This window comes from Myripristis murdjan, chromosome 24 (assembly GCF_902150065.1).
Source record: "Myripristis murdjan chromosome 24, fMyrMur1.1, whole genome shotgun sequence".
In the NCBI taxonomy this organism is placed as follows: Eukaryota; Metazoa; Chordata; class Actinopteri; order Holocentriformes; family Holocentridae; genus Myripristis; species Myripristis murdjan.
Window position 1 is genome coordinate 3,013,147 of NC_044003.1, and position 24,276 is coordinate 3,037,422.

The 24,276-nt window shown below is 43.6% G+C and overlaps 1 protein-coding gene across 1 annotated transcript; it reads left to right on the plus strand.

Moving 5' to 3' along the window:
• Positions 1-4,088: 4,088 nt before the first annotated feature.
• On the plus strand, positions 4,089-5,003 carry cldn20 (claudin 20). The gene is made up of 2 exons (XM_030047523.1): positions 4,089-4,811; positions 4,890-5,003. The coding sequence occupies exons 1-2, from the start codon at positions 4,089-4,091 to the stop codon at positions 5,001-5,003; spliced, it is 837 nt and encodes a 278-aa protein (XP_029903383.1).
• Positions 5,004-24,276: the final 19,273 nt, after the last annotated feature.

Genomic DNA, 24,276 nt, shown 5'->3' on the forward strand with positions numbered 1-24,276 from the left:
CACTTATTTAAAAACAAATGTATGAAAAAAAAATCTTCACTTATAGAAAATATTATTACAGAAAAGTTTGAGTCATCTTTATTGTTTATTACAGCGTCGTGTGTCACAAATGATGAAAACACTAACAAACATAACCACAGTGAGCGTGAGGCCTGAGCTTATTATAAAAAAAAAAAAAAAAATCAGTTTAGCTGAAATAAAAAACAAAAAGTACAGTAAAATCATACTGAACTGAAACTAAAGTAAAACCTAAAAGTAGACGTGGAGGAAACATTTGAGTTGAACTGAACTGAACCTCTGTAAATCCTGTAAGCCCTGAAAACAGCTGACAGATTAGCATAATAACAGTAATTAAAAAAAAAAAACAAATCAAACATTTTCCAACAAGAAAACCCCACAGAGAGCAGCAAACCCACTCTGGAGACTAAAATCAAAAATAAAAACTAATGGAAAATACAAAACTAGAATAGTCAACAGTAATAATAATAATAATAATAATAATAATAAAATTTATAACAATGATCTTTATTTGTATAGCAGCTTTAAGAACAGACTTTAGCTAGAAAACAAAACAACAAGAGAAACAGAAGCGTGTTCAAAGATACAGGCGGTAAAAGAGACAACACACACACACACACACACACACACACACACACACTCAGGTCCACCTGCACAGTGCTGCTGCTGGACTGGACTGCACTTTACTGACAGCTGTTTCCACTATTCTGTCCCTCCTCATTGTGTATAAATAGGGAGGACAAAAAACTAGAAACCCCTCTCAGTTTAATGCAGTCCAGCAGCAGACCTCTGCAAACTACAACCTCAGGAATACACAGCTGGAGCTGAGTGTGTGTGTGTGTGTGTGTGTGTGTGTGTGTGTGTGTGTGTGTATTAGCTCTGTTTCTACCTTCATGTTGGTTTGCTCTCTGATTATTCTGCTTTGCGTTAAAAGCTGCTATAGAAATAAAGATTAGAATTATAATTATAATTGTTGTTGTTGTTGTAAAGTTTTGAGGCGCTGTCTTCCCACGGAGCTAAAGCGTCAACGTGACGGTTTTTAAAGCTGATTCTGTGTTTCGGGCCGAGCTGGGAAACCTTCAAGGAGAATAAAATATTTCCGAGGCAGATAACACACACACACACACACACACACACACACACACACAGAGAGAGAGAGAGCGAGCGGCTGAATTCATAATTCATCACGCAGTCAGAGCGCTGCCGTGGCCTTTAGCTGCAGGACTGCTGCTGTGCACGAGGCTCACACACACACACACACACATACACACACACACACACACACACGCACACACACACACCTGACACACCTCTGTCAGAGATGTTCACCATGTTTAACACACACACACACTTCTCTGTGATAAAGTGTTTTGTTCTATTTCCCCTCGTCTTCCTCTGCTTCAGTCAGGGGGTTTCCTACATTTCCCAGAATGCCTCTTGTCTCAGAGTTAGCAGGAGAAAACATGTGAGTTGTGTTTTCCTGCTGCTGCATTGCATTCTGGGATCACAGCGTTCAGACCACGCAGACAGCAACAAGACCCGGTTCCCATTTTTTGAGGAAATTAAACGTCTCTTTTTATTATTATTATTATTATTATTTGAATTGGAAAGTAGATCCGGCAGGTCGTGTGTGCAGGGATCTTGCACATCGTAACTTCTTTGCGCCGTTTTTTTTTTTTTTTTTTTTTTTTTTTTACACATAATCAGAGTTAGAAGAAAAGCCGGGACTCGTTGAATTTCGTATCGACATCGTCCTGTTTGCTGCTGCTGCTTTGTGTTTTACTGTGGAAGTGACACACACACACACACACACACACACACACACACACACACACACACACACACACTACACTAGAGGTCAGTTTAGCTTTAGCACTTATGGCTAAAATAATAATAATAATAATAATACTGGCAAAAATATCTGATCAAGTCTGATGTGTTCCCAAACTTTTATTCAAATCAGTCTGTACATTTTTAAGAAATCACAACACTGGACAACACACACACACACACACACACACCAGAGGTCAGTTTGGGTTAAAGATGTCGCTGACAAAATGACTGGGTACCAACTGTCTAACCTGATGTTTCTCTAAATAAGATTAAAAATCACTTCCACTTCATGCTGATGACTTTTTTTTATCAATGCAAAATAATAATAAAATAAAAAGGCACAACAATCCAAGCCTGACGCAGAAAAATCAAACCCCCTGAGACTGAGGGGGTTCGGCTCAGAAGGCCTCGCTCTCCGACGCCAAAGAGACGCTTTCCGACGGCAACACATTTCACACGTTTAGGGTCTTTCGTCGTCGGGGTAATTACGGCGAGGGGGCGGCGTTAATTTGCGGCCGACACGTCGACGTTTGAAACGATCCGTCCCGTCTGTGTTCCCAGCGGGAGGCGCAGGGCGAGGCTGAGGAACGCCTGGGAAGGAAAAGGAAGGCAGAAAATGGCTGTTTTGTGTTTTGCGGTCGGGGGGTAATTGCTCGTGTGTGTGTGTGTGTGTGTGTGTGTGTGTGTGCAGGTCTGAGGAAGATAAGCCGCTCTTCCTCTCAGGTTATATAGACAGAGGATTACGGTAATGACGGGCTGCTGGGCTCAGCCTGGGCCGGGGGGGCGGGGGGGCCGGGGGGGGCGTGTTCGGACGCTTATCAGCGCGTTGCAGCGAGCGGCACTTCACATGAAGGACGACTCCTGTCAGCCTGCAGCCCAACAAAGAGCCACTGAAGGGCTTCAGCACAATAAACACTATTTACACATTTCCAGGAACAAATGAACACCTGACATTCACTGTGATTCCATCAGGCGTCGAAAACGCGGCTGTTTTCTAAGTGACGGGCGCCAAACAGATAGGATCGACGATATTCACAGGCGAGCTTTATTTTCATATCCACATCATTTTTAAGCGCAGACGTCACATTTTCAAATGGTATTTATCTCATTTTTCAAAGCGAAGCCCTTCGCTTCGTCTTTATCGTTTATTTGCTGTGTAACTCAGAGCCGACCACCGAAGCCAAACACTTAAATGGTTTGTCATCAAAAAAAAAAATCAATTACAAAACATGTTTCCAGGTAAACAGCTGCTTCCCCGCAGTTAAAGGCGGTGAAGGGTGTCGTTTCCGTGGCGCGGCGTCGGCCACAGCGTTCCTCGCCGTTTGAGAGGAACGGCGCTCTGCGGCTCTTTTGCCGATGACCTTCAGGTTAGAAAGGAACCGGTTGGTTCACCAAACGGCACCGGGCAGCTCAGAGGCAGCTCGCCTGGTGCATCTCCTCCAGGACGCTGAAAGGGATGAAATTGTATGTACAGTTGCCAAGGAGACGGTGGGAAGAGGCGCAGTTGGAGCTGTTAACCCCCGCGCCCTGTGTTTTGGTTCACTCTGCTGCTCCTCTGTCCTCAGGAATCACTTCAGCAGGCTGACGCTCCGACGCTCCGGCACACCACCCAGGTGAGAGCCACTTCCAACACACAATTTACTCCAAATGTGCTTTTGATGTGCGTCACATTAAACACGGTTTAACTAGCAGGAGATTCACCAAATCCACTGAGACGCCTCAGAACTCTTTCCCAGTTTTTTCCCTGGAGAAACGTTTTGTCTGTCGCCGGCTGAAGTGGAAAAGCCTCTGAGGCTGAGCCGGGCGGCGCTGCAGCTTTAAAGGGACATAATTGAGTGTCAGTGATCAGCACATCAGCTGGAATGCAGAGTAACTAATGCGGGCAATCAGCGAGCGAGCGCTCACACACACTCGCCTTCAAAAAAAAAAAAAAAAAAAAAAGATTAAAAAAAAAAAGAGAGAGAGAGAAAAGCGCATTCCCTCTCAGGTCCCCGTCCCCGCGCCTCAGCTGTGTGTTCGTCACGCTCGCTCACTCACTTCAATTCCCATTTCGCTTTTTATTGCAGCCCACTGGAGCCTGCACTGAGGAATTATCTGCTGTCAGGACCTGCGCCGGCCAGATAGGTGCCGCCGCCGCCGCCGCCACCGCCACTGCTGGGACGAGAGCCGGCAGCCATCCGGGGGCCACGGCGAGCCGAGGGAACCGCGGCACCGAGGGAGAACGGGGTTACCGGACCATGCTGTCCTCCGCCGTGCAGATCCTGGCGTTCGCCCTGGCGCTGCTGGGCGTCCTCGGCGCCACGGTGGCCACGCTGCTGCCCAACTGGAAGGTGAGCGCCGACGTGGGCACCAACATCATGACGGCCATGTCGCAGATGCAGGGGCTGTGGATGGACTGCACCTGGTACAGCACCGGCGTCTTCAGCTGCACGCTGAAGTACTCGGTGCTGTCGCTGCCCGCCTACCTGCAGACGGCGCGCACCACCATGGTGCTGTCCTGCATGACGGCGTCGCTGGGGCTCTGCCTCGCCTCGCTGGGGCTCAAGTGCACCCGCTGGGGGGGCAGCCACCGGGCCAAAGGTCACACGGCCATCGCCGCCGGAGGCTGCTTCATCCTGGCCAGCGTCCTCTGCCTCGTCCCCGCGTCCTGGTTCACCAACGAAGTCATCACCAGCTTCCTGGACGCCAACGTGCCGGAGAGCAGCAAGTTCGAGCCCGGAGGAGCCGTGTACGTCACCTTCATCTCCGCCGGCTTCCTCCTGGCCGGGGGCTTCATCTTCTGTCTGTCGTGTCCCGGGAAGAGATCGGGGCAGCCGGACTTCTCTTCCTCCACCGACCCCGACAAACTGGTGCAGCAGCAGCTGCGTCAGGAGAAGCTGTACCGGGATCAGCTGCAGCGCCAGCAGCTGGAGCGAGAGCAGCGGCGGCGCGAGGAGCAGCAGCGGCAGCAGGAGGCGGCGGCGGCGGCGGCGGCGAACCGCGAGCCGCCCAAAAGCAGCCAGAACAAAACGGTGCAGCTGCAGACGGACGACGTGGAGCCGGAGGAAGCTCCGCAGGACAAACCTCAGCACGAGCAGCAGAAGTACTACTCTCCCTCCAAACTCCCTCCCAAAGACATCAAGGCCGGCTACAGCCTGCAGGACTACGTCTAGCGGCCCGACCCGCTCCACACGGGAGGCTTCAGCCCAGGCTTTCTGCCTTTCTGCCTTTTGTGGGGAGCGGAGGGTTGGGGGCAGGGACAGGAGGAGGAGGAGGAGGGTAATGACTTTGACAAGCTTATCACCGTCTCCCATCAGTCCCCTCTCCACAGCACGAACAGGCAGGGAAGGTAATTACCAAGTGTTGGAAAATGCGGTTCGCGGATTCACACTTTTACAGCCGAGCCGCCGAGGGGGGGGAAGAGATAAGCAGGAAATGTGCAAAACCGCAAAGACTGAGCATGAATCGCTGAAAATCCTTTATAAACTGCCACCAAGGCTTTTTCTGTACCAAAGGTTTGAGCACGACAAAAAGAAGTCAACTCGCAGCTCTGCGTCGTAACTTCAGCTGAAAAGGAAAAAACGCGGCTGGAGACGCTGTTTTTTGCCGTTGTGAGATTAAACAGCAGTCAGCAATCATTCTCTGAGGCTAAAACCACGCATGCTGTCAGTGACCGGCTTCAAAATGCTGCTTAGAGCTTAGTCAGGAAAACCAAGAAACTGAGCCGGAGGTTAAAGACTTTTTTTTTTTTTGGCGTTTAATTCATCATTTAGTCCAGATCCAGAGCGGCTGGCTGACAGCCTCCAGTCCACCTTTTGCCGGGAGTCAGGGCAGGCGCGAGGTGCAAGGCAGCATGGAGAGAGGTAATGATGCTCTTTGCTTTCCCATTATCCTCTCACCACGGTCGGATGCACACTGGTCATTCAATCTGCACACACACACACACCACACACACACACCACACCTCCTCCACAACCCATTTTCCCTGTTTCAGCTGTGAGGAAAAAGGGCATTCAGACGTGTTTATGGTGGAACTGCAGACTGGACGGTGTCTTTTTTTTGGGTGAATGCCCTTTAACCTGAGCGGAGCTGTCAGTCAAAACCCGGCCGCCGCTCTGGAGTAAATCAATTGACAAAAAAAAAAAAAAAAAAAAAATGCTGAGCAGAACGTCCATGTTGAATCTCAGGAAAGCGTCGAGCCCAGAAAAAAAAAAAAAAAAAAATCATTCATGAGAAAAAAAAAACAGCATCTGGTTCGTCAGCACTACGGTGAGATTTCATTGCCAAAAAATGAGAATGACGCATTATGACTTGTAGAAAATAGGACAAACAGCTCAGGCCTGCGTAGATCTAAAGTGATGTTCAGCTTTTGATGTTTTGATGAAAGAAAAAAAAAAACAAAAAAAAAAAACAGCATGGTACAAAGAACAAGGCATCTTGAGAAAAAAAAAATTCTATGCTTTCTCTGCACATTGTGGACTTGGTCGCTGCTATCCGGTTAAAAGCCTCACAGCTCCAAAAGATCACACATAACAGGAAAGTAAGAAAGACACGATGGCAGTTTTGAAATTGGAAAGTGGATTTTCAAGGGCTGCATGAGCTCCAAGGTCAAAGTGGGTCCACAGACACCAACGGGAGCCTGAGGGGTTTTCAGGTGGAAACCAACAGCATGAGGAATGGCTGCTGGACGTTTCATTTGTTAATGCTGAGGCCAGTGGTTAGAGGAAAAAAAGAAGAAAATGACTATAAAGGTTGTAGCTTTCACTGTTTTTACTCTCCACCTTCATAACCTAAACTGCAAAACATCAAGGATCAAGGATCAAGGAGCTTTATCTGTTAGTCATCATGTCAAGACATGTGAGTGAGATACAATACTCAGGTCTCAGGATTAAAAATAAGTTAAATCTAGGTAAAAAAAAAAAAAAAAAAAAAAAGAAAAACAGCTAAGACAGGCTAAAAACATCAATACGCTAAATCTCTCATAAAAAGTACAGAAAAGTGCAGCAGTGTCACAGTGGCAGGACGATATAACCTGCAAGGTGCAAAACTTTAGTTTAAAGTGCATTATCACAGGCAGTGTTTTTGATTTTTGTTTTTTTTTTTAGCATCATTTAACATCTCCATTTTATCAAGTCATAAGTTTATCAAGTCAAATTAATTCTTCAGTTTCTTTAAAATCTTGTTTTGCTTAAACCACGGGACCAAAGCGAGGAGCTGCTGCAAGTCGGGGGGGATCCAAGCGTTTGTGCGTTTTGGCCTGAGGGTGGCGCTAGAACGAAGCTGATGGTGACACCGAGGTTAAGAGGGTTCATCCGCTGGGGGGTCATGAGCGTGCTCACCAAATTTCATGGCAATCTCCCCAATAGATTTTGAGATATCAAATTTGAAAGGTGATGCGATCCTCGAAACAAAGAGGGATCCTCCTGTGGAGAGTAGGAGTGTGCCCATCAAATCCTGTGGCAGCACACTCAGCAGACTGATGCCCCTTTTCCATCAAAGAGGTTCCAGGGTGGTTTGGAGCCAGTGCCTGACTTAGCACCGGTTCTTTGTTTTCCCACCGCCCAAGCACCGACCAAACTGGTTCCAAATTGGTTCCAGGTAAGCACCAATGGCGAGCAGGGGCTAAACAGGAGCCAGAGAAAGAACTGATGACGCGACCCACCATGTCATTGGTGGGCGGGGTTACAGACCCAAACGGGAACAGTGAACGCTATAAACGTATAGCTAAACATAGTCGTCATTCGTTCCGACCACGAATACGACAGTTGGCCAGCGATAATTGTGTTTTTCGCCTCTGGATCGCAATGTAGGCTTGTAAAGACACGAACAGTATTTGCATCGCTACGATGAGGTAGTCCATGTTTGTTGTGATTCCGAGCGAGCGTCTCGCACAACCACTCCCACGTGATCACGTTTCACGCTGACGTCATGACGTGGCTCTGACTTGGCTCCGCTTGGCTGTTGGCCGATGGAACAGCAAACCGGTTCTTGGTTGGAACCAGTTAAGCACCGGCTCTAGCACCAGCTCCGAACCAGCACCAGGTGCTTTTTGGTGGAAAAGGGGCATCAGTGATTTCTTGTGTGCAAATCTGACATTTTGCTTTGATTGCGATGCTAGAGGAAAGATCATGAGGTCACTGAAGTGGACAGGGTTCCTCCTCTGGGGAGCGTCAAAGTGCTCACCAAATATCACAGCTGACGTTTTGGCCCTGGAGGAAAACTGATGACGCCACAGAAACTGACAGTGTTCCTCCTCAGGGGGGCGTGAGAACACAAGTCAGAAGTCTGGCCTGAGGGAGGCGCAAGAGCAACGCTTGTGAGGCAGAAAAATCAGGAGGAATCCTCCTCTGTGGAGCATGAATGGTATCTCGTGTGCATTGTTGACATTTTGTCTGATGGTGATGCCAGAGGAAAGGTCATGAGGTCACCACGGTTGGCAGGGTTCATCCTTTCGGGAGCATGAATGTGCTTTTTTAATCCCGTGTCAATTGGCACAACAGAACAAAAATCTTAGACAACATAATCCCACGTTTCACTTCAGTGCTGAAACAAAACAGATCAGGCCGGTGGGAATGACAAAAATTCAGGAAACAAGTTCATTAGCATCAGAAACAAGTGGGATTATCCCATCACACTTACAGACTCTTTACTTTATTATAAGAAAAATAAGATTTGAATTAGTGAGACTGGATGAGCTGACCTGTTATTCTTTGCAGAGTAAATATTATCTAGTGTCGACAATTTTCCTAAAAAGGAAATTGGACAAAAATCAATCAAATCCGGCAGATTTGTTGGTCCTTGATAAGAGTCTGAATCTGGAGTTGTGTGGATTTTATCTGATAGCAGCGACAATGTTTTTAACCCTTTAACATATCTGAAGTACCACTGGAAAAAAAAAAAAGACAAGGGCTACAAAAGCGAGAAAAAACAGAATCCTTTCTTTAAAAACTCTACATCTGTTCGTCAGTTCCAAGAGAAAAACAAACGTCGTTGCCTGGTGTTCACTGCTTTATATTTCAGAAAATACATGAATTAAAGAGGAGAAAATATCAAAATGTAGTAATGCTGAGCGAGAGAATTTCAATAATAGCTTCAAGTAAGTTTTACTTTTATTAACGGCAGTCATTTTGTAGAGGCTGGTATCACGTTTGACTTCTTCAAAGTGAATATTTGTGTTTTCAAAATGAGTTTTAAAAAACCAGAATGTATCTGATCTGGAGCAGCTTGCTGAGGAGCATCTCTACTGATGTTTCCCATAATAAAACCATCACTGTGTCGGCTCTTCTACATTATCAGCAAATAAAAAAATGTATGGACTTAAACCTGGATTGGATTTTTCTTTCCTGTACACTTGCTGCTTTCTCTGCTTCTCTGCTTCTTTGATTCTTCCTTTCCTCTTTTAAGGTCCAAAATAGGGCTGGGCGATATGGACAAATATCAAATACCACAATATCTTTGACAAATACCTCCATATCTTCCTGAATATGATCACCAGGCAGGGAGAGACAAGTAATACAACAGCTAGAAGAGTCTAATGAGGCGATGATACCGATATATCACCCAGCCCTAACTCAGAACACAAGGCATGATGGGTATAAGGGACAAAATGAAGAACGGACCGATGCTTGCAGTCAGCTGTTTCTGGACAGCAGCACCCAGAAATGCTGCTTTAATCCTGCAGGTGCAAAAACATGTCTGTGCATGTTGTCCTTCGTCCAGGTCAGAGGCATCTCAAGGAAACTGAATCAGGTGAACTGGACTTCGTTTTATGTCTAGAAGACGTTTCGCCTCTTATCCAGATATGATGATGAAGCCACTTGGATCAGGGACAAAACGTCTTCTAGGCATGTAACTACATCCAGCTGACCTGATGCAGTTTCCTTGAGATGATACAGGTGCAAAACTTTAGTGTTTTTCTTGGTTTTCTTCCTTGTAAACTTCCAGACTACTCTAGCTAGCTGGGCATTTTACAGTTAGCAGTGGTTATGCTCTTTAGCAGGTGTGCATGTTAACGCACCAGAGGAAGATTCAAAACTCAGTTCACTATTAACTGCCACTGAAAATGTCACAGGTTTGAAATGCTCCAAAAAAACAAAAAAACAAAAAAAACATTACGGTACGTTATTTTCTGTGAACAGTGGCTGCACAGTGACCTCTGCTGGCCAGACCTGCAGACGGCAGGCGGTGCGGTCGGCTGGTGCAGCAGCCGTGCAGTCGTGACCTCTGACTCTGACAGGAGCTGAGCTGCACTCCTGCAGGTTTTGGTTGCGGCTCTGCTCTTGCACACCTGATCCATTTAAGGCCCAGCATGAAGCATGAAGCCCTTAACCCTGTAACGCCAGGGGAATCAGATCTGAGACCTCGACACCACCAGTGTGATGAAAATTTTTCTTCCTGAAAAAACGACGTGTTTAATGTGATCCAGGTCTGCTGCCCCCTGGTGGACCATCTGTGCGCTGCAGCTCCAGAGGCCTTTCAGCTGCCAGTCAGTGATGTGATGTAGAGGCGCAGATTATGAGTGACACTGTCATGCAATATGGAAAAAAAATGTCTTACATTTGATATTACTTGAGGGGTTTAAAAACGTTGTGTTCAGTATATTTTTGTTTGTTTAAAAAAACACAATTAATTGCAACAAATTCCAATATGATACAAAACAAAACTCACACATAAGTCTTATTTAATGTTTTTTTTTTAAATGAATTTGTCAGAAGGTTCAATAAACACTACTGAACCTTCACTACACTATTATTTGATGGTTCAGGCTTCATAGGCTTTACAGGGTTAAAGGGATCAGGTGTGAAAGGCTGAAACAAACACCTGCAGGACAGGACAGGTGAGCTGAGCACCGGCAGAGAGACCAGGCACTGAGGCTTCACATCCAAAAACTCACCTGAGGTCGTCAGTGGGAGGATTTCAGACACACCGAGAACCAGCAGGAGGTCGTATCACATCTGCCAAACCTGCCGGAAAAAAATTCACAGGTCCAGCGTTTCAAATTTACTGCAACATCTTCAGGATCACCGTCCAGCTTTACATGCCAGGAAACACACCAAGCAACATCTGAGTTCAAAAATAATTACTGCAGAGGCAAGTTACTTAAAGAGCCCATGAACCGGACTCTGTCCCTGCGTTCCAAATCACATACTTCCACTTTTTACTTTTAGTATGTACTGCAGCTGCCCTTACAAAGTATGCAGTGTGGTATGCAGTATGCATGTGTATGCATACTATTGGGACACACTACATACGTCATCCCTGACCTCCGACCCTCTTGCTCACTGCCGCCGCCGTCCGTAGCGCCACGTGTGTTTTGTTGTTGTCCGTATGTGGGCGTGGCCTGTACACGCAGCTCAGTCAGTGTGATGTAACGTCCGCTGCGCAAAGGATTGTGGGTCAGAATGGCCAGAGCAGCATGCTGACATGCATACTGCGAAATCTTACCGGATGCTGTAGAACATCCTGGTACTCTTGCCATACTGCATCTGACACACTATGTATTGGGACATACTCATTCTTTTTTTTGCCTACTAAATAGTATGGTAGTATGGGTACTGGAACGCAGGGTTAGTTTGTTGATTTGATGTATTTCCTGTTGAAACAGGAAGTGTAGGCGGGACACGGTGCAGGGAAGGATCCTTCACAAGCGCAAACCAACAGGATCTCAGTTTGGAAGAGAAACAGACTTTTATTTTGAAGGGACAGGTGGATGAGAGAGGATGTTTACAGATTTGTGAAAGTTTTATTGGTTGAAATTTTAATTTTCAGCCACTGATGCAGGATGATGATGTCTGCCCCTGCGTTCCAATACCCATACTACCATACTATTTAGTATGCAAGAAAAAGAATGAGTATGTCCCAATACATAGTTTGTCAGATGCAGTATGCCAAGAGTACCAGGATGTTCTACTACACCCTGTCAGCGGCAGAAGTGAGCGAGAGGGTCGGAGGTCAGGGATGATGTATGTAGTGTGTCCCAATAGTATGCATACACATGCATACTGCATACTACACTACATACTTTGTAAGGGCAGCTGCAGTACATACTAAAAGTAAAAAGTAGAAGTATGCGATTTGGAACGCAGCGTCTGTTTAAGACGCTCTGTGTTACAGGAAGTGGAGGTCATGTGACATCATTTCATGGAGACTTTAATGAAACTCTGAGTTGGCGGGAAATAAAATAAAAAGAGTCACTTACAATCAACAAGGAGAGTCAAGAGCTGAGTTTCCATGGCAACATGAAGCAACAGCAGCAAAGCAGGAAAAGGAGCATTGCAGCGTTTATGAATTCTCTTTTTTAATTTTACAAAAACTGCAAAAAATAAACAAATAAATGTAGGTTTTTTCTCCGGCCACATGTCAAGTTAGATTATTTTTCATTCATTTAAGTTTTTTTTTTAGACATTTATTTAGTTGATACATTTCTTTATTAAACATAAGTGCTACTGAAGCAGACAGACGCAGCAGACACTAACATCAGTGTTAAATAAATGTTCATTCAAGTTCAGCCGTTTTGTGTATCGTTTGTTATTATCATTATTAAATTGTTGTATCTGATCAGATGAAATGCAGCAACGTGATATCTGCGTTACACATCTGCAATCCTCATACTGGTCACTGAAACATCCATACTGGTCGACCTCGCCTCAGTGAAGTGTAAACTGGTGATGAGCTCCAGATGACAGCAGGAGCCTCTGACTGTGAGATTACAGGAGAGCTATATCATACCTGTATATAATATTTCATATCCACATCTGTATATATGCATGAGTTTATATGGATATATGCTATTCATACTTGCATATACTATTCATTTGTGTATATACTGTATTTATTATATATACTACTTATTATCACTATGTCACCAGACTCCAGAGACCGTACCGTGCTCTGCTTACTGTTCATATTCACACTGTAAATACTCTACTATAGATAATATACATATATTTATTTTTGCTGCATTGCACTTTGTTTTTTTAGTTTTTTTGTTTGTTTTTGGTTTTTTTTTTTGGTTTTTTTTTGCACTTGTGGTTAGATGCTAAACTGCATTTCGTTGTCTTAGTACTTAGAATAGAATAGAGTAGAATAAGACTTTATCGTCATTCATGCACACACAGAGACGGTGCACATGAATGAAATTACGCTGCCTTGGCTCACATTTCCTGATAATAATAATAATAATAATAATAATAATAATAAAACTAAAAATAAACAGTGCATTTGCAGTGCTGAAAAGAACTCAGGCAGGATGAATAAATAATAAATGAATTAATACCTTACTTGTACTTTGTGCAATGGCAGTAAAGTTGAATCTAATCTAATCTGCTGCTGAACCTCGTCTGACGTCACCGCACCAAAACATTAACCAGGTTCAAGACAGGACTCATTCTTTTTAGAGAAAGGGAAATTGATTTGGGAGCTAAACCACAACATTATGGTTTAAGATGTTCTAGAAAAGAAAAAAAAACATCTTTGAGATTGGTGATGGAGCATTTCCAGTCTGTTCAAAAAAAAAAAAAAAAAGAAAAAAGAAAAGAAATAAAGAGGAAGAGAACAGTAAATGCTGCTGTGTGGTGTTTAGTGTCTCTGGCTTCTCTCAGCACTGCAAGGCTCTGTCTCTTGGAAACTGATATATAACGTTTATATTATGTTGTTGTATTTTGTTTTATTGATTTTTGATTTTTGTACCTGTGATGAAGCTTCAGGTCCGACTCCCTGCAGCCTCTCAGAAACACTCTGCTGCCTCTTGATAAGGATGCAGCGCCCCCCACAGGCTGAAAGCTGTCAGTGCACGTCGCTGCCTGTTTACAGGTCGCAGGTTTGATGGATGAGATCTTAAAATACCACAGGAGCAAACAGGAAGGTGACTCAGTGGCAGGAACATTTTTCCCAATACAGTAATAGCACAGTCCAGTTCTGAGTTTCTGTAACTTGAAAATTTCAGTTCAGTCAAACTTTCTACTTTTCAGAGGGAAATCTCGTCCTTTTTCCTGCACCACATTTATCTGATGAAGCTTTTCCACGCAAAAACATTAAATGCAGTGCACTACTAGAACAACCTTTGCTTATATTTCCATTCATCAGGAATTTCAACTTTTGACAATTTTGCAAAGTCTAATCAACATTTCTGACATCGCGTTTGGCCACACCTCAGCGTGAATAATGTGGAAGCAGATAAAGTGTCTCAGTGCATTTATCCAGTTACAGTCACAGCACAGTCCGGTTCTGAGAGACTTTCTACATCTCAGAGGGAAATCTTGTACTTTTATCCGATGGGTGGACTTTCTAGTTCCTCTGCAGAACTTTGCTCGAGAAGAAAGAGGCTCAGACTGGAAGGAAAAACGTGTCAGCAGCAGCATCAGGATCCTGCTCCGTGTCTCTCCAGGCCTCCAGCTCTGCATGTTCCCTGCAGGAGGAACAGAGATCCAACACCCGGGAGCCTCTGAGGCGCTGACGGGCCAAACACCATATCAACACCATATCAATATCTCAAAAAGAAACGATGTGGAAGATTTCAAATCTAGAGTTAGAGCTCAGCCTGAGACACTGATCGGTCTGTTCTGATCGATAAAATATTTTGTGAAGTCCCTGCGTTTTTCTTTGTCCAGTTGGTGTCATTGTGCTGATTTTTAGTTTTTTGAGGAATGCTCAATTTTCCCTGTTGTTACTCTTAAAAATTCAAATAAGTGTGAACCCACAGTCATATCGCATATCGTATCACTATCGAGATATTTGACATAAATATGGAGGGATGAAATTCTGTCCATATCGTGCCCTAGCCTTAGTCTGTAACAAAAAACATATCTAGATATTATTACACGCGCAGCTGGGACTCCCACATGCACACCTGATGCTGGCACCGCCGCTGTGAACTGTAACGTACCTGATAATAAACCTGCAGAGGAACGTCACTGATGACACATGAAAACCATGTCTTTATGCACACTAGTTGATTCTTTGCTGAAGCTCCCAGGCCTAACAGAGAGGAAAGAGCAAAAAAAAAAAAAAAAAAAAAAAGAACCTGTGGCTTCAAAAAGTCAGAAATCAAGTGTTCAGGTGGTTTGTTATGTTTCCACCTGAAACCACACGACCCTGTTTACACACGCTGCTCCAAAGTCTTACCTGCTCTCACCTGGACACACACACACACACACACACACACACACACACACACACACACACACACACACACACACACACACACACGATTCTCATTTGTGATGACGCTTCTGGTGTGACTCCCAGCAGCCTCTCAGAAACACTCTGCTACTGATAGACGAGGATGCAGCGCCTCCCACAGGCTGACAGCTGTCAGTGCACGTCACTGCCTGTTTCCAGGTCGCAGGTTTGATGGATGTGACTTTGAAATACCACAGGAGCAAACAGGAAGGTGTCTCAGTGCATTTATTCAGTTACAGTCCCAGTACAGTCCAGGAAACCAGCCAGCAGGACGTGGAGCTACAACATTAAAATACTTCCTGCAGGTTAATGCGGCAAGAATTAAACTCTGTGAAAGGAGACACAACAGGAACGCTGCATCTCACTTTAAAAAACAGAACCAAGGATAAAGCAGACAGTCAGAGCCCCGTGCTGCATGACGGGCTGGAGCGATGGGAGAGCTGCTGCTCCCAGCGGTGGAAAGTAAAGTCTGTGAATTCTTATTTCCCTTCTACACATTTTATTTTGTTTCCCATAAATAACCTTTGAAGTGAAATCTTAGAGAAGCGGTTTCTCCTTGAGCGCCCTCGAATTAAACGCTCAGTGTAAATCAGAAAATCTCTGATTATCCTCCTTTCCTTATTAACTGCTTTGGAGCAAATTAATAAACCCCCAATTTTATGTGGAACAATAAAAGATACAGAGTCTCATAGGGAGCGCCGGCCAGCAGAGGGCAGTGTGCTCTTATTTTCTGATGAGTTCCAGCGGAGGAGCTTCACATGTCTGCTGGTGGAGGAGCGTGAGCGGCTGATGAAACACTGCAGCCCGCCTGTCGACACAAACATCCGTCCTCCTCCGAGGTCCCAAACCCGTAAATAACAGCTGGTTTTTTTTTTTACCGTCGTGCAGCGTGAAGACAAACCTCAAACCACAAAGTTAAAACCTTTAAACACCATAAGAAAAGTGTGAGAGAGTTCCTGCAGCTCACACCTGAGATCACGCCTCAGTCCTGGAATAAAGCCTGGGTCCTCCAGTGGGAGAGCGTGAGTGTGTGATGATATTACAGGCATGGAAGGAAGGGAGGAAGGAAGGAAGGAAGGAAGGAAGGAAGGAAGGAAAGAAAGAAGCACTGTTTTTTCCTGACATCAAAATTAAGACGAGTGAATCGTTTCTTCACCATCTGAGAGATTACTGACAGCATGAAGCTCCAACTCACCGCCACATGTTGTTGTTGTTGTTGTTGTTGTTGTTGTTGAGGCTGTCAGCAATCATCACCCTGCTAGCGAGGAAATAACAACAATATCTCAGGGGACGTTTGCATCTGTGTTTTTAAAAAATACAGAGGACAAACAGTTAATGTGCATCCAATGACCTGTGACCGAGTGCAGGCTGCAGAAATTTAGATTTAAAAAAAAAAAAAAGAGGAAGACATCAACAATAATAAGGATTCACTCTCTTATTAGACGATATAGCCGCTTTATTCGGTACACCTGTTCAACTACTCGTTAACACAAATATCTAATCAGCCAATCACAGGGCAGCAGCTCAGCGCCTTCAGGCCTGTAGACGCGGTCAAGACGACATGCTGGAGTTCAAACTGAGCATCAGAACGGGGAGGAAAAGGGGATGTAAGTGACTCTGAACGTGGCGTGACTGCTGCTCTGAGTGTTTCACAAACTGCTGATCTGCTGGGATTTTCACACACAGCCGTCTCTGGGGTTTCCAGAGAGCGGTTTGGAAACGAGAAAACGTCCAGCGAGAGACAAGTTATTGGTTCCAAACCCCTTGTTGATGCCAGAGGTCGCAGGAGAACGGCCAGGCTGGGTGGAGCTGATGGAACGGCAACAGGAACTCAAAGAACCTCTCGTTCCAGCCGAGGTCTGCAGGAGAACATCTCTGAAGGCAGAACCCGAGGAACCTTGAAGCAGAGTGGAAACACGTCTCCTGGTCTGATGAGTCTGGATTTCTGCTGAGACGTTCGGGCGGTCGGGTCAGAATTTGGCGTCGGCAGCATGACGGCCTGGATCCATCCTGCTGCTGCCGACCACGTCCACCTCTTCAGGACCACAGTGGTCCATCTTCTGCTGGGTTCCTCCAGCAGGAGAACTCACCATGTTCCAAAGCTCTGACCACCTCAAACTGGCACCCGTATACCTGTCGGACCTGCTGGAGCCCTATGTTCCTTCAAGGACACTCAGATCTCCTGTCCGTGCCCAGAAGCAGACTGAAGCTCAGAGGCAGCCGGGCCTTCGCTGTGGCAGCCCCCAGGCTCCAGAACGAGCTGCCCCTGAACAGAAGACAAGCCCCTCCCCTTCAGGTGTTTAAAACACGCCTCAAGGCTCATTTTTACACTTTGGCTTTTCCATCTACATCTTGAGCATTTAATGTTTTATGTGGCACTGAGCATGTTGTAGATATGGTTTTGATTGATTTATGTTTATAGTCTATTGTAAAGCACTTTGGCACAACTCTGTTTGTATTTAAATGTGCTATATAAATGTGGAATGGTATGGTATGGTATGGTATGGTATGGTATGGTTTCTTGAACATGACAGTGAGTTCACTGGACTCATGCACTGAAAAAACTCAAAATCTTACCAAGATTATTTGTCTTATTTCAAGTCAAAAATGTCTTATTACACTTAAAGTAAGACATGATCACCTCAGAAGTAACTTGTTTTTAGACAACTGTCTCTTGTTTCAAGTGAAAATTTGCTTGAAACAAGTGAAAATTTGCTTGTTTCATTGGCAAAATTTGTTTCTTGTTTCTAGCTAATTTTCACTTATTTCAAGTGAATTTTCACTTTTTCCACTGGCAAATTTTGCCAATGAAACAAGCAAATTTTCACTTGTTTCAAGTGAATTTTCACTTGAATTGTCTAACGAACTGCCCCTGAACATAAAATTGTCTAAAAACAAAAATTGTCTTAAAACAATTTACTTCTGAGGTGATCATGTCTTATTTTAAGTGTAATGAGATATTTTGACTAGAAATAAGACATTTTTGACTTGAAATAAGACAAATAATCTTGGTAAGATTTTGCGTTTTTGCAGTGTGTGGCCTCCAGTCAGCAGATCTCAGGCCAGCAGAGCAGCTGTGGGACGTGGTGGAGCGGCAGATCAGCATCGTGGACGAGCAGCTGATAAATCTGCAGCAGCTGTGTGATGCTGTCGGGTTAATATGGACCAAAATCTCTGAGGAACGTCTCCAGCACCTTGTTGACTCTCTGCCACTGAGAATTAAGGTGCTCTGAAGGTGAAAGGGGCTCCAACTCGCTGTGAGCGAGGTGGACCTGATGAAGTGGCTGCTGACTGTACATATCTATTTACAACCACAATGGACTTTCTACATTTATGCCACTTGTCGAACGGGTTTGAAACAGGCAAACTGCCGGTAAAAAGTCTTGAGTTTGGTGAAAGGTGCAGAGGCTGTGCTCCGTGCTGCCGGTGTGTTAACCTTCACCGCCGTGCAGCTCCTGTTCATTTAGCGGAGCAGACAGGTTATTAGAGAGTAATGGATTGCTAATTATCGGCCTAATTTCTGTGTTATCTTCCTTTAGGATGGTTTCAGAGAGGAGGAGCACAGACGGACAGCTCCCCTACCATGAAGGGCGTAAAACTGAACCAAAAAAAATAAAAATAAAATAAAATGAAACATTCAATACCTAATACATCCCACAAGTTGCAGTGTTACAAACACATCCACTGTTTGAGAGCCATCTAACACACACCGAGCTGCTGATTAATGAACACACTGACAGTGCTGCTCTGTTTGTGTAAAACAGTCTGAGCTGTGACGGCGTGTTGGAGCCACTGCAGGAAAAATAAATGTCGCCGGGGTGGGGCGAGTAATAGTCGGAGAAAATAACTCCAATTTCCAAGATTAAAGTTGTAAATTTATGAGGAAAAAAACTTGGATATTCTCTGAGAGTAAGGTGGTGCATTTACAAGAAAAAGTCACAAATTTAGGAGAAAACTCAAAAAAAAAAATTCTCTTTTACTTCTTTTTTTTTTTTTTTTTTCAAAGAACCAAAGAACCAAGAACCAGATTCAGCAAAGTGAAGTCCTGTGGTTCCTATTTTGTCAAGCTTTTTTTCCATAAATTTGTGATTTTTCTTCTCATAAATTTACCACTTAAATCTGATACCTTTTTTTCTTGGATTTGCATTGCCTCCTGATAGTTTGCGTTACGGCGTAATATGTTTTGCGTTCTCTTTTCTCCCTCCGTTGCCGTGGCTTTTCGCTCCATTTTATCCCAAATCTCTGAATAGAAAAACTTCAAGTTCACATTTATTTAGAGCCCAATATCAATAAAAAGATGCATTAGAGAGAACACTGGAAAAGGTAGAGTTTTTTTGTTCCAAACGTATAAAAAAAAAAATTGAATCGAACCTGAAATTGTGACCCAAAAACCGCGATACAAACCAAGCCGCAGGTTTATTGAACCGTTATGCCGCTGCTCAACACCGTCTCACATCACGGCTGCACGTCGAGCTCCTGGAAGCTGATTTCAGCCTCGACCAGGAGGCAAAGTTTAAAAATGTAAAGATCCGAGGTGCAGGAGCCTTCAGGAGCCTTCAGGAGCCTTCAGGAGCTCCACAGGACGTGGCAGCGCGTCCACGATCTTCAGCTCTGACCTCGCAGCACCTGCAGGAGGATGGACTCCACATGTCGGACAAACGAGGAGCAGCGTGGCCTCGTTACCGTCCGGCCAGCGGAGAGCCGCCAGCGGGGGCTCGACTCGGCTCAGCATAATGAGAGACGAGGTTCCCCGGCGTCTGGGGGAGCCGGCACCCGGTGGACAGCCAGGCAGCACCACGATTTAAAAAACAATTTAATAAGAAAAAGATGAAACAGGACCAGAAGAAGATCAAGGATCACAACAGCCGCAGGAGATCCAGCAGGAAAACAACAAACTGGTGGAGGTTTAATGGTAAAACGTTGAGTTTCTCCTTCAAACTGTGACAGGAAGAACACAGGTGAGGCTCCACAGGTGAGCCAGGGCCTGATTCTGAAGCAGAAATCTAAAAACACACATTGTTTTATTGTTACTTTTATTTTTTTCCCTGTGTACCCAGGTGGGTGGGAGGTTTTGCTTCATGTTGTTAAAAAAAAAGGAAATATTACTAAATCATCATTGTATTCTGTGTGTGTCAATACTTACAAATTTAAAAAAAAAAAAAAAAAAAAAGTAAAGTAAGAAAAAAAAACTTAAAACTTCCTCTAGGTGTGTGTATTCATGTAGGAGGATTTGCTTTATATTGTTAAAAAAAAAAGGAATACATTCATACATACATATATATATACACACACACACACACACACACACACACATATATATATATATATATATATATATATATTACTGTATTCTGTGCTTCAGTATTTTCAAATTTTAAAAAGTTTCTAAAAAAAAAAGAGCTAAAACATACATACTTTTTTTTTTTTTTTTTTTTTTTTAACTTTTTACTCCCAGATGAATTGAATTATTTTTATATTGTAAAAAAAAAAAACTTTGTGGAAATTATAGTAAAAAAAAAAAAGTCAAATAGCAACAATAGAAGACCGAAAGATCAAAAGTTTTATATACAGAATACAGTAGATTCATTAAATAACCCTAGACCAAGAAACAATACATCCCTTTAATTTTTCCTGTCCTAATATGTAGAAAACACATAATTTTACTTACTAAATAATTTTACTTTACTAAAATAAACATTTTGGGTAAAAATTAATGGAGAAATACCATAATTTCAAAAGCATGTAATTACACTAAAATTGCTGGTGTTATTCTTTTTAAATTACAAATTTGGCTCCTGTGCACATTTGAATTTATGATAGAAAACCTTTCATCATTCAGTAAAAACAAACCTTAAACCAGCTGTATGAGTCTGACGGAGCCGTGGAGCTACACAGCACTTCAGTTAGCGCTAGCCTGCTAACAGTTAGCGAGCTAGGAACTAATAAATAGTTTGTTTTAGCTGGCATCAGCTAGAATTAGCTATTCATACGTTATAGCATTTTCACTGAGAGATATTTATAGGTATTTATAGCTGTTGATAGGTATTTATAGCTGTTTACAGATACAGATATTAAGATACATCATGCTAACCTTTAGCATCATGCTAACGGCTAGCACAGGACTTCTCTGTTCTCCGGCAGGTGAGGGGACACCTGGAGCCTCGTGTTCCCAGTGAGGATAATTCAGACATAACCAGGAAGAATTTTATACATTATATATATTGAGATGTTCAATTAATTGATTGGAAATATGTGAATAACTTGATTTTTTTTCTTGTAGCAGTGAAAGAGCAGCAGAGACATCATGTGCCTGTTCCATCGCTGCATTTTTTCATAACAATTCAATTTCTTCAGCTGATTTCTTAATGCAGAAGTCTGTCAAAGTAAAATAAGACATTTTAACCCCAGTGACACTGATAATCCAAAAAAATCAGTTCTACTTTTAACTTAATGAACTAACTTAACTAAATGACTTTTTTACCCTTTTTTTCAGGTAGAACACAGAACTGCTTTTAACCCAGCAGCTTCAAGAGTGAATGTATAAGCAATATCTATCTATCTATCTATCTATGAGTGTGTGTATGTGTGTTTTCTGTAAACTATAAAAACAAGATATAAACAATGTAATAAATATAAATAGTTAGGAGTATATAAATGATAAAAATACAATATGGGATAAAGATATGATAAGGTGAGCTGCACAGATTCTGAGTCTGAGTCGTGTGTGTGTGTGTGTGTGTGTGTGTGTGTGTGTGCATATGAAGGTGCAGTTGGACAGTAAATACACCTTTCATCAACTATTTAACTGACTGTGGGGCCAAGATCAAAACCCCTTCTGCCAATTTTATTTTTACAGTCAATATATATAGAGAGAGAGAGAGAGGGAGAGAGAGAGAGAGAGAGAGATTACATAAAACATCTGACTTATATAATGGTAGGTTTTGCAACCCCCTACTAAAAAATAATATAATATGAATACATGATCAGGTTACATATCATGAGTACTGTCTGAAGAACTACATGTATTAGTACAATTATTTTCCACAATTACTGCCTTTAAATACAGTATATATAATAAAAATAATCACTGTGAAATGACATGAATAAGTCGGCCTCAGTGCCCATTTTCCAGCCCCTGATGGGATATGTGATCCGGGGTCAATATGGGCGTTATAAAGCAGAGGAGCTGTGACTCACGCAGCTGTGAGATGCAAAACGTGGCGTTTAGTTTGTGCGTTGGAGTTTGACGTGCAGCGGCGTGGCGCTCTGTGGAGCTGCTGCTGCTTTCTGACCCACTTTCCCTGCTTGACTTGACTGGGTTGTTTCCAGTGCTGCTGTGGGAGGCCTGCCGGGTCCCCGTCACACACACACACACACACACACACACACACACACACACACACACACAGCGCAGCATGCTCTCATGTGTAGGCAATGCTCTCCCTTTGATTCAGTGTAAAAACGTACTGAAATGTGACTCGTGTTTATTTATTGTGACTGCAGTGCCGTGATTCCATGTAACCTCATTTATTTATGCAGTAAAAACACTCAGAGCAGTCACACCCTCTGTAAAGGTAGATTTTTTTTCTTTTCTTTTCTTTTTTTTTTTTTTCGCATGTTGCAGATATTATATTCAGAATGTGATGTTTTTGATTTGCTCCAAAATAAGCAAATGGGGACGAGCACAACTGGTTTGATGTGTATTTAACAGTTTTCACAACTTCCCGCCCCAAAACTGTTGCCATAATACCTCTATTATAATCATATAGTGGGTCATACTGTGTCTATGGTATGAGTTTAGAATAATCTTGATGTTTTTATTGTCCTATATTATTCATGTAGCAGATAATATGAATGGCTTTTTTTATGTATTGTAGGATTACTGCAGTTCGTTTCACTGCTTTTGGGGTTGTCTTTAATCTTTATTTTAATCTGTGCATAGATCTCACGTAAAATGTCATTTTATTACGTCCAAGCAGTAAAATGTCCAATTCGATCAGTCCATTTATCACCCCGGGCTGTGAAATTTAAGGACTGTGACTTTTGGAAGGAGTGACTCAGTCAAACTGGAGGCTGAACACGATTTGGGTCGGCGTGAGCCATGCAATCCAACTTAAGAGTAGGCTAATATTAATATAGAAAATTTCTTGTTGTTTAATATAGCAAGCACAGAAAATCTCCTGCTGTCTTTACTATACTGTCCAGCCAGATGCAATGTAAAGCTCCTCAGTGTCACCCTGCCAAGTCTGATTCTTCTCTCTGTCTTTCTGGAAGCAGGTTTAGAGCTAAAAGAGACAGGACTTTATTATTTATAGCCTTCTTGCATTTCAACACTTTTTCTCCTTTAGCTCTACAAGCTGGCCATGCCTGGCTCAACTGTGTATTTGGTAAAGAGTTTAGTATATCTCTGTGAACACTGTATATGTGTATGGATAGTGTATTGTATGGAGATGTATGTGTGTTTGAGTATAGTCTGGGTGGTATTTGGAGGTTTATACATTATACTGACAAAAGTATTGGGCCACCTACATATTACACCTACAAGAGCTTTTCTGACCCCCCATTCTAAATCCAGAGGCATTAATATGGAGTTGGTCCCTTTGCAGCTGGAACAGCTTCCACTCTTCTGGGAGGCTTTCTGCCAGATGTTGGAGTGTCTGTGGGAGTTTTGAGCCTTTGTGAGCTCAGACTCTGATGTTGGACCAGAGGGCCCGGCTCACAGTCTCCGTTCTAGTTGATCCCAAAGGTGTTGGATGGGGTTGAGGTCGGGGCTCTGTGCGGGCCGCTCAACTTCTTCCACACCAAACTGAGCCGGCCACGCCTTTATGGAGCTGCTCTGTGCACTGGGGCTCAGTCATGCTGGGACAGGAAAGGGCCTTCCTTCCCCAAACTGGTCCCACAGAGCTGGAAGCAGAGAATTGTCCAAAATGTTTTGGTCAGCTGAGGCATTAAGAAAAACCTGACTTGTTGCAGCGGTGGCTTCCTGTTCCATCACTATTCCAGCAGCACCTGGAACTCAGTGAGCTCTTTAGAACCAGATGTTCTGTCACTGATGTTGGTAAAGGCAGACTGCATGGCTGCTGCTGGAGTTTATACACCTGTGGGGGCGGGACTCAAGGAAACACCTGAATTCAGTGATGAAGAGGTGTGGCTCAATACTTTTGTCCATATAGTGTATGTGCATGATATTGAATAGGGAACATATATGGACACTGTATGGGACTTTGTGGATATTTGGGAGGTTTGTGTATATTGGTACATGGGCAT

Excerpts from the sequence above, each read along its gene's own strand:
- cldn20 (XM_030047523.1), top strand. The coding sequence starts at position 4,089 with ATGCTGTCCTCCGCCGTGCAGATCCTGGCGTTCGCCCTGGCGCTGCTG. Across the intron at positions 4,812-4,889 it reads AGCGGCAGCAGGAGGCGGCG|CCGGAGGAAGCTCCGCAGGA; the intron begins GCGGCGGCGGCG and ends GACGACGTGGAG.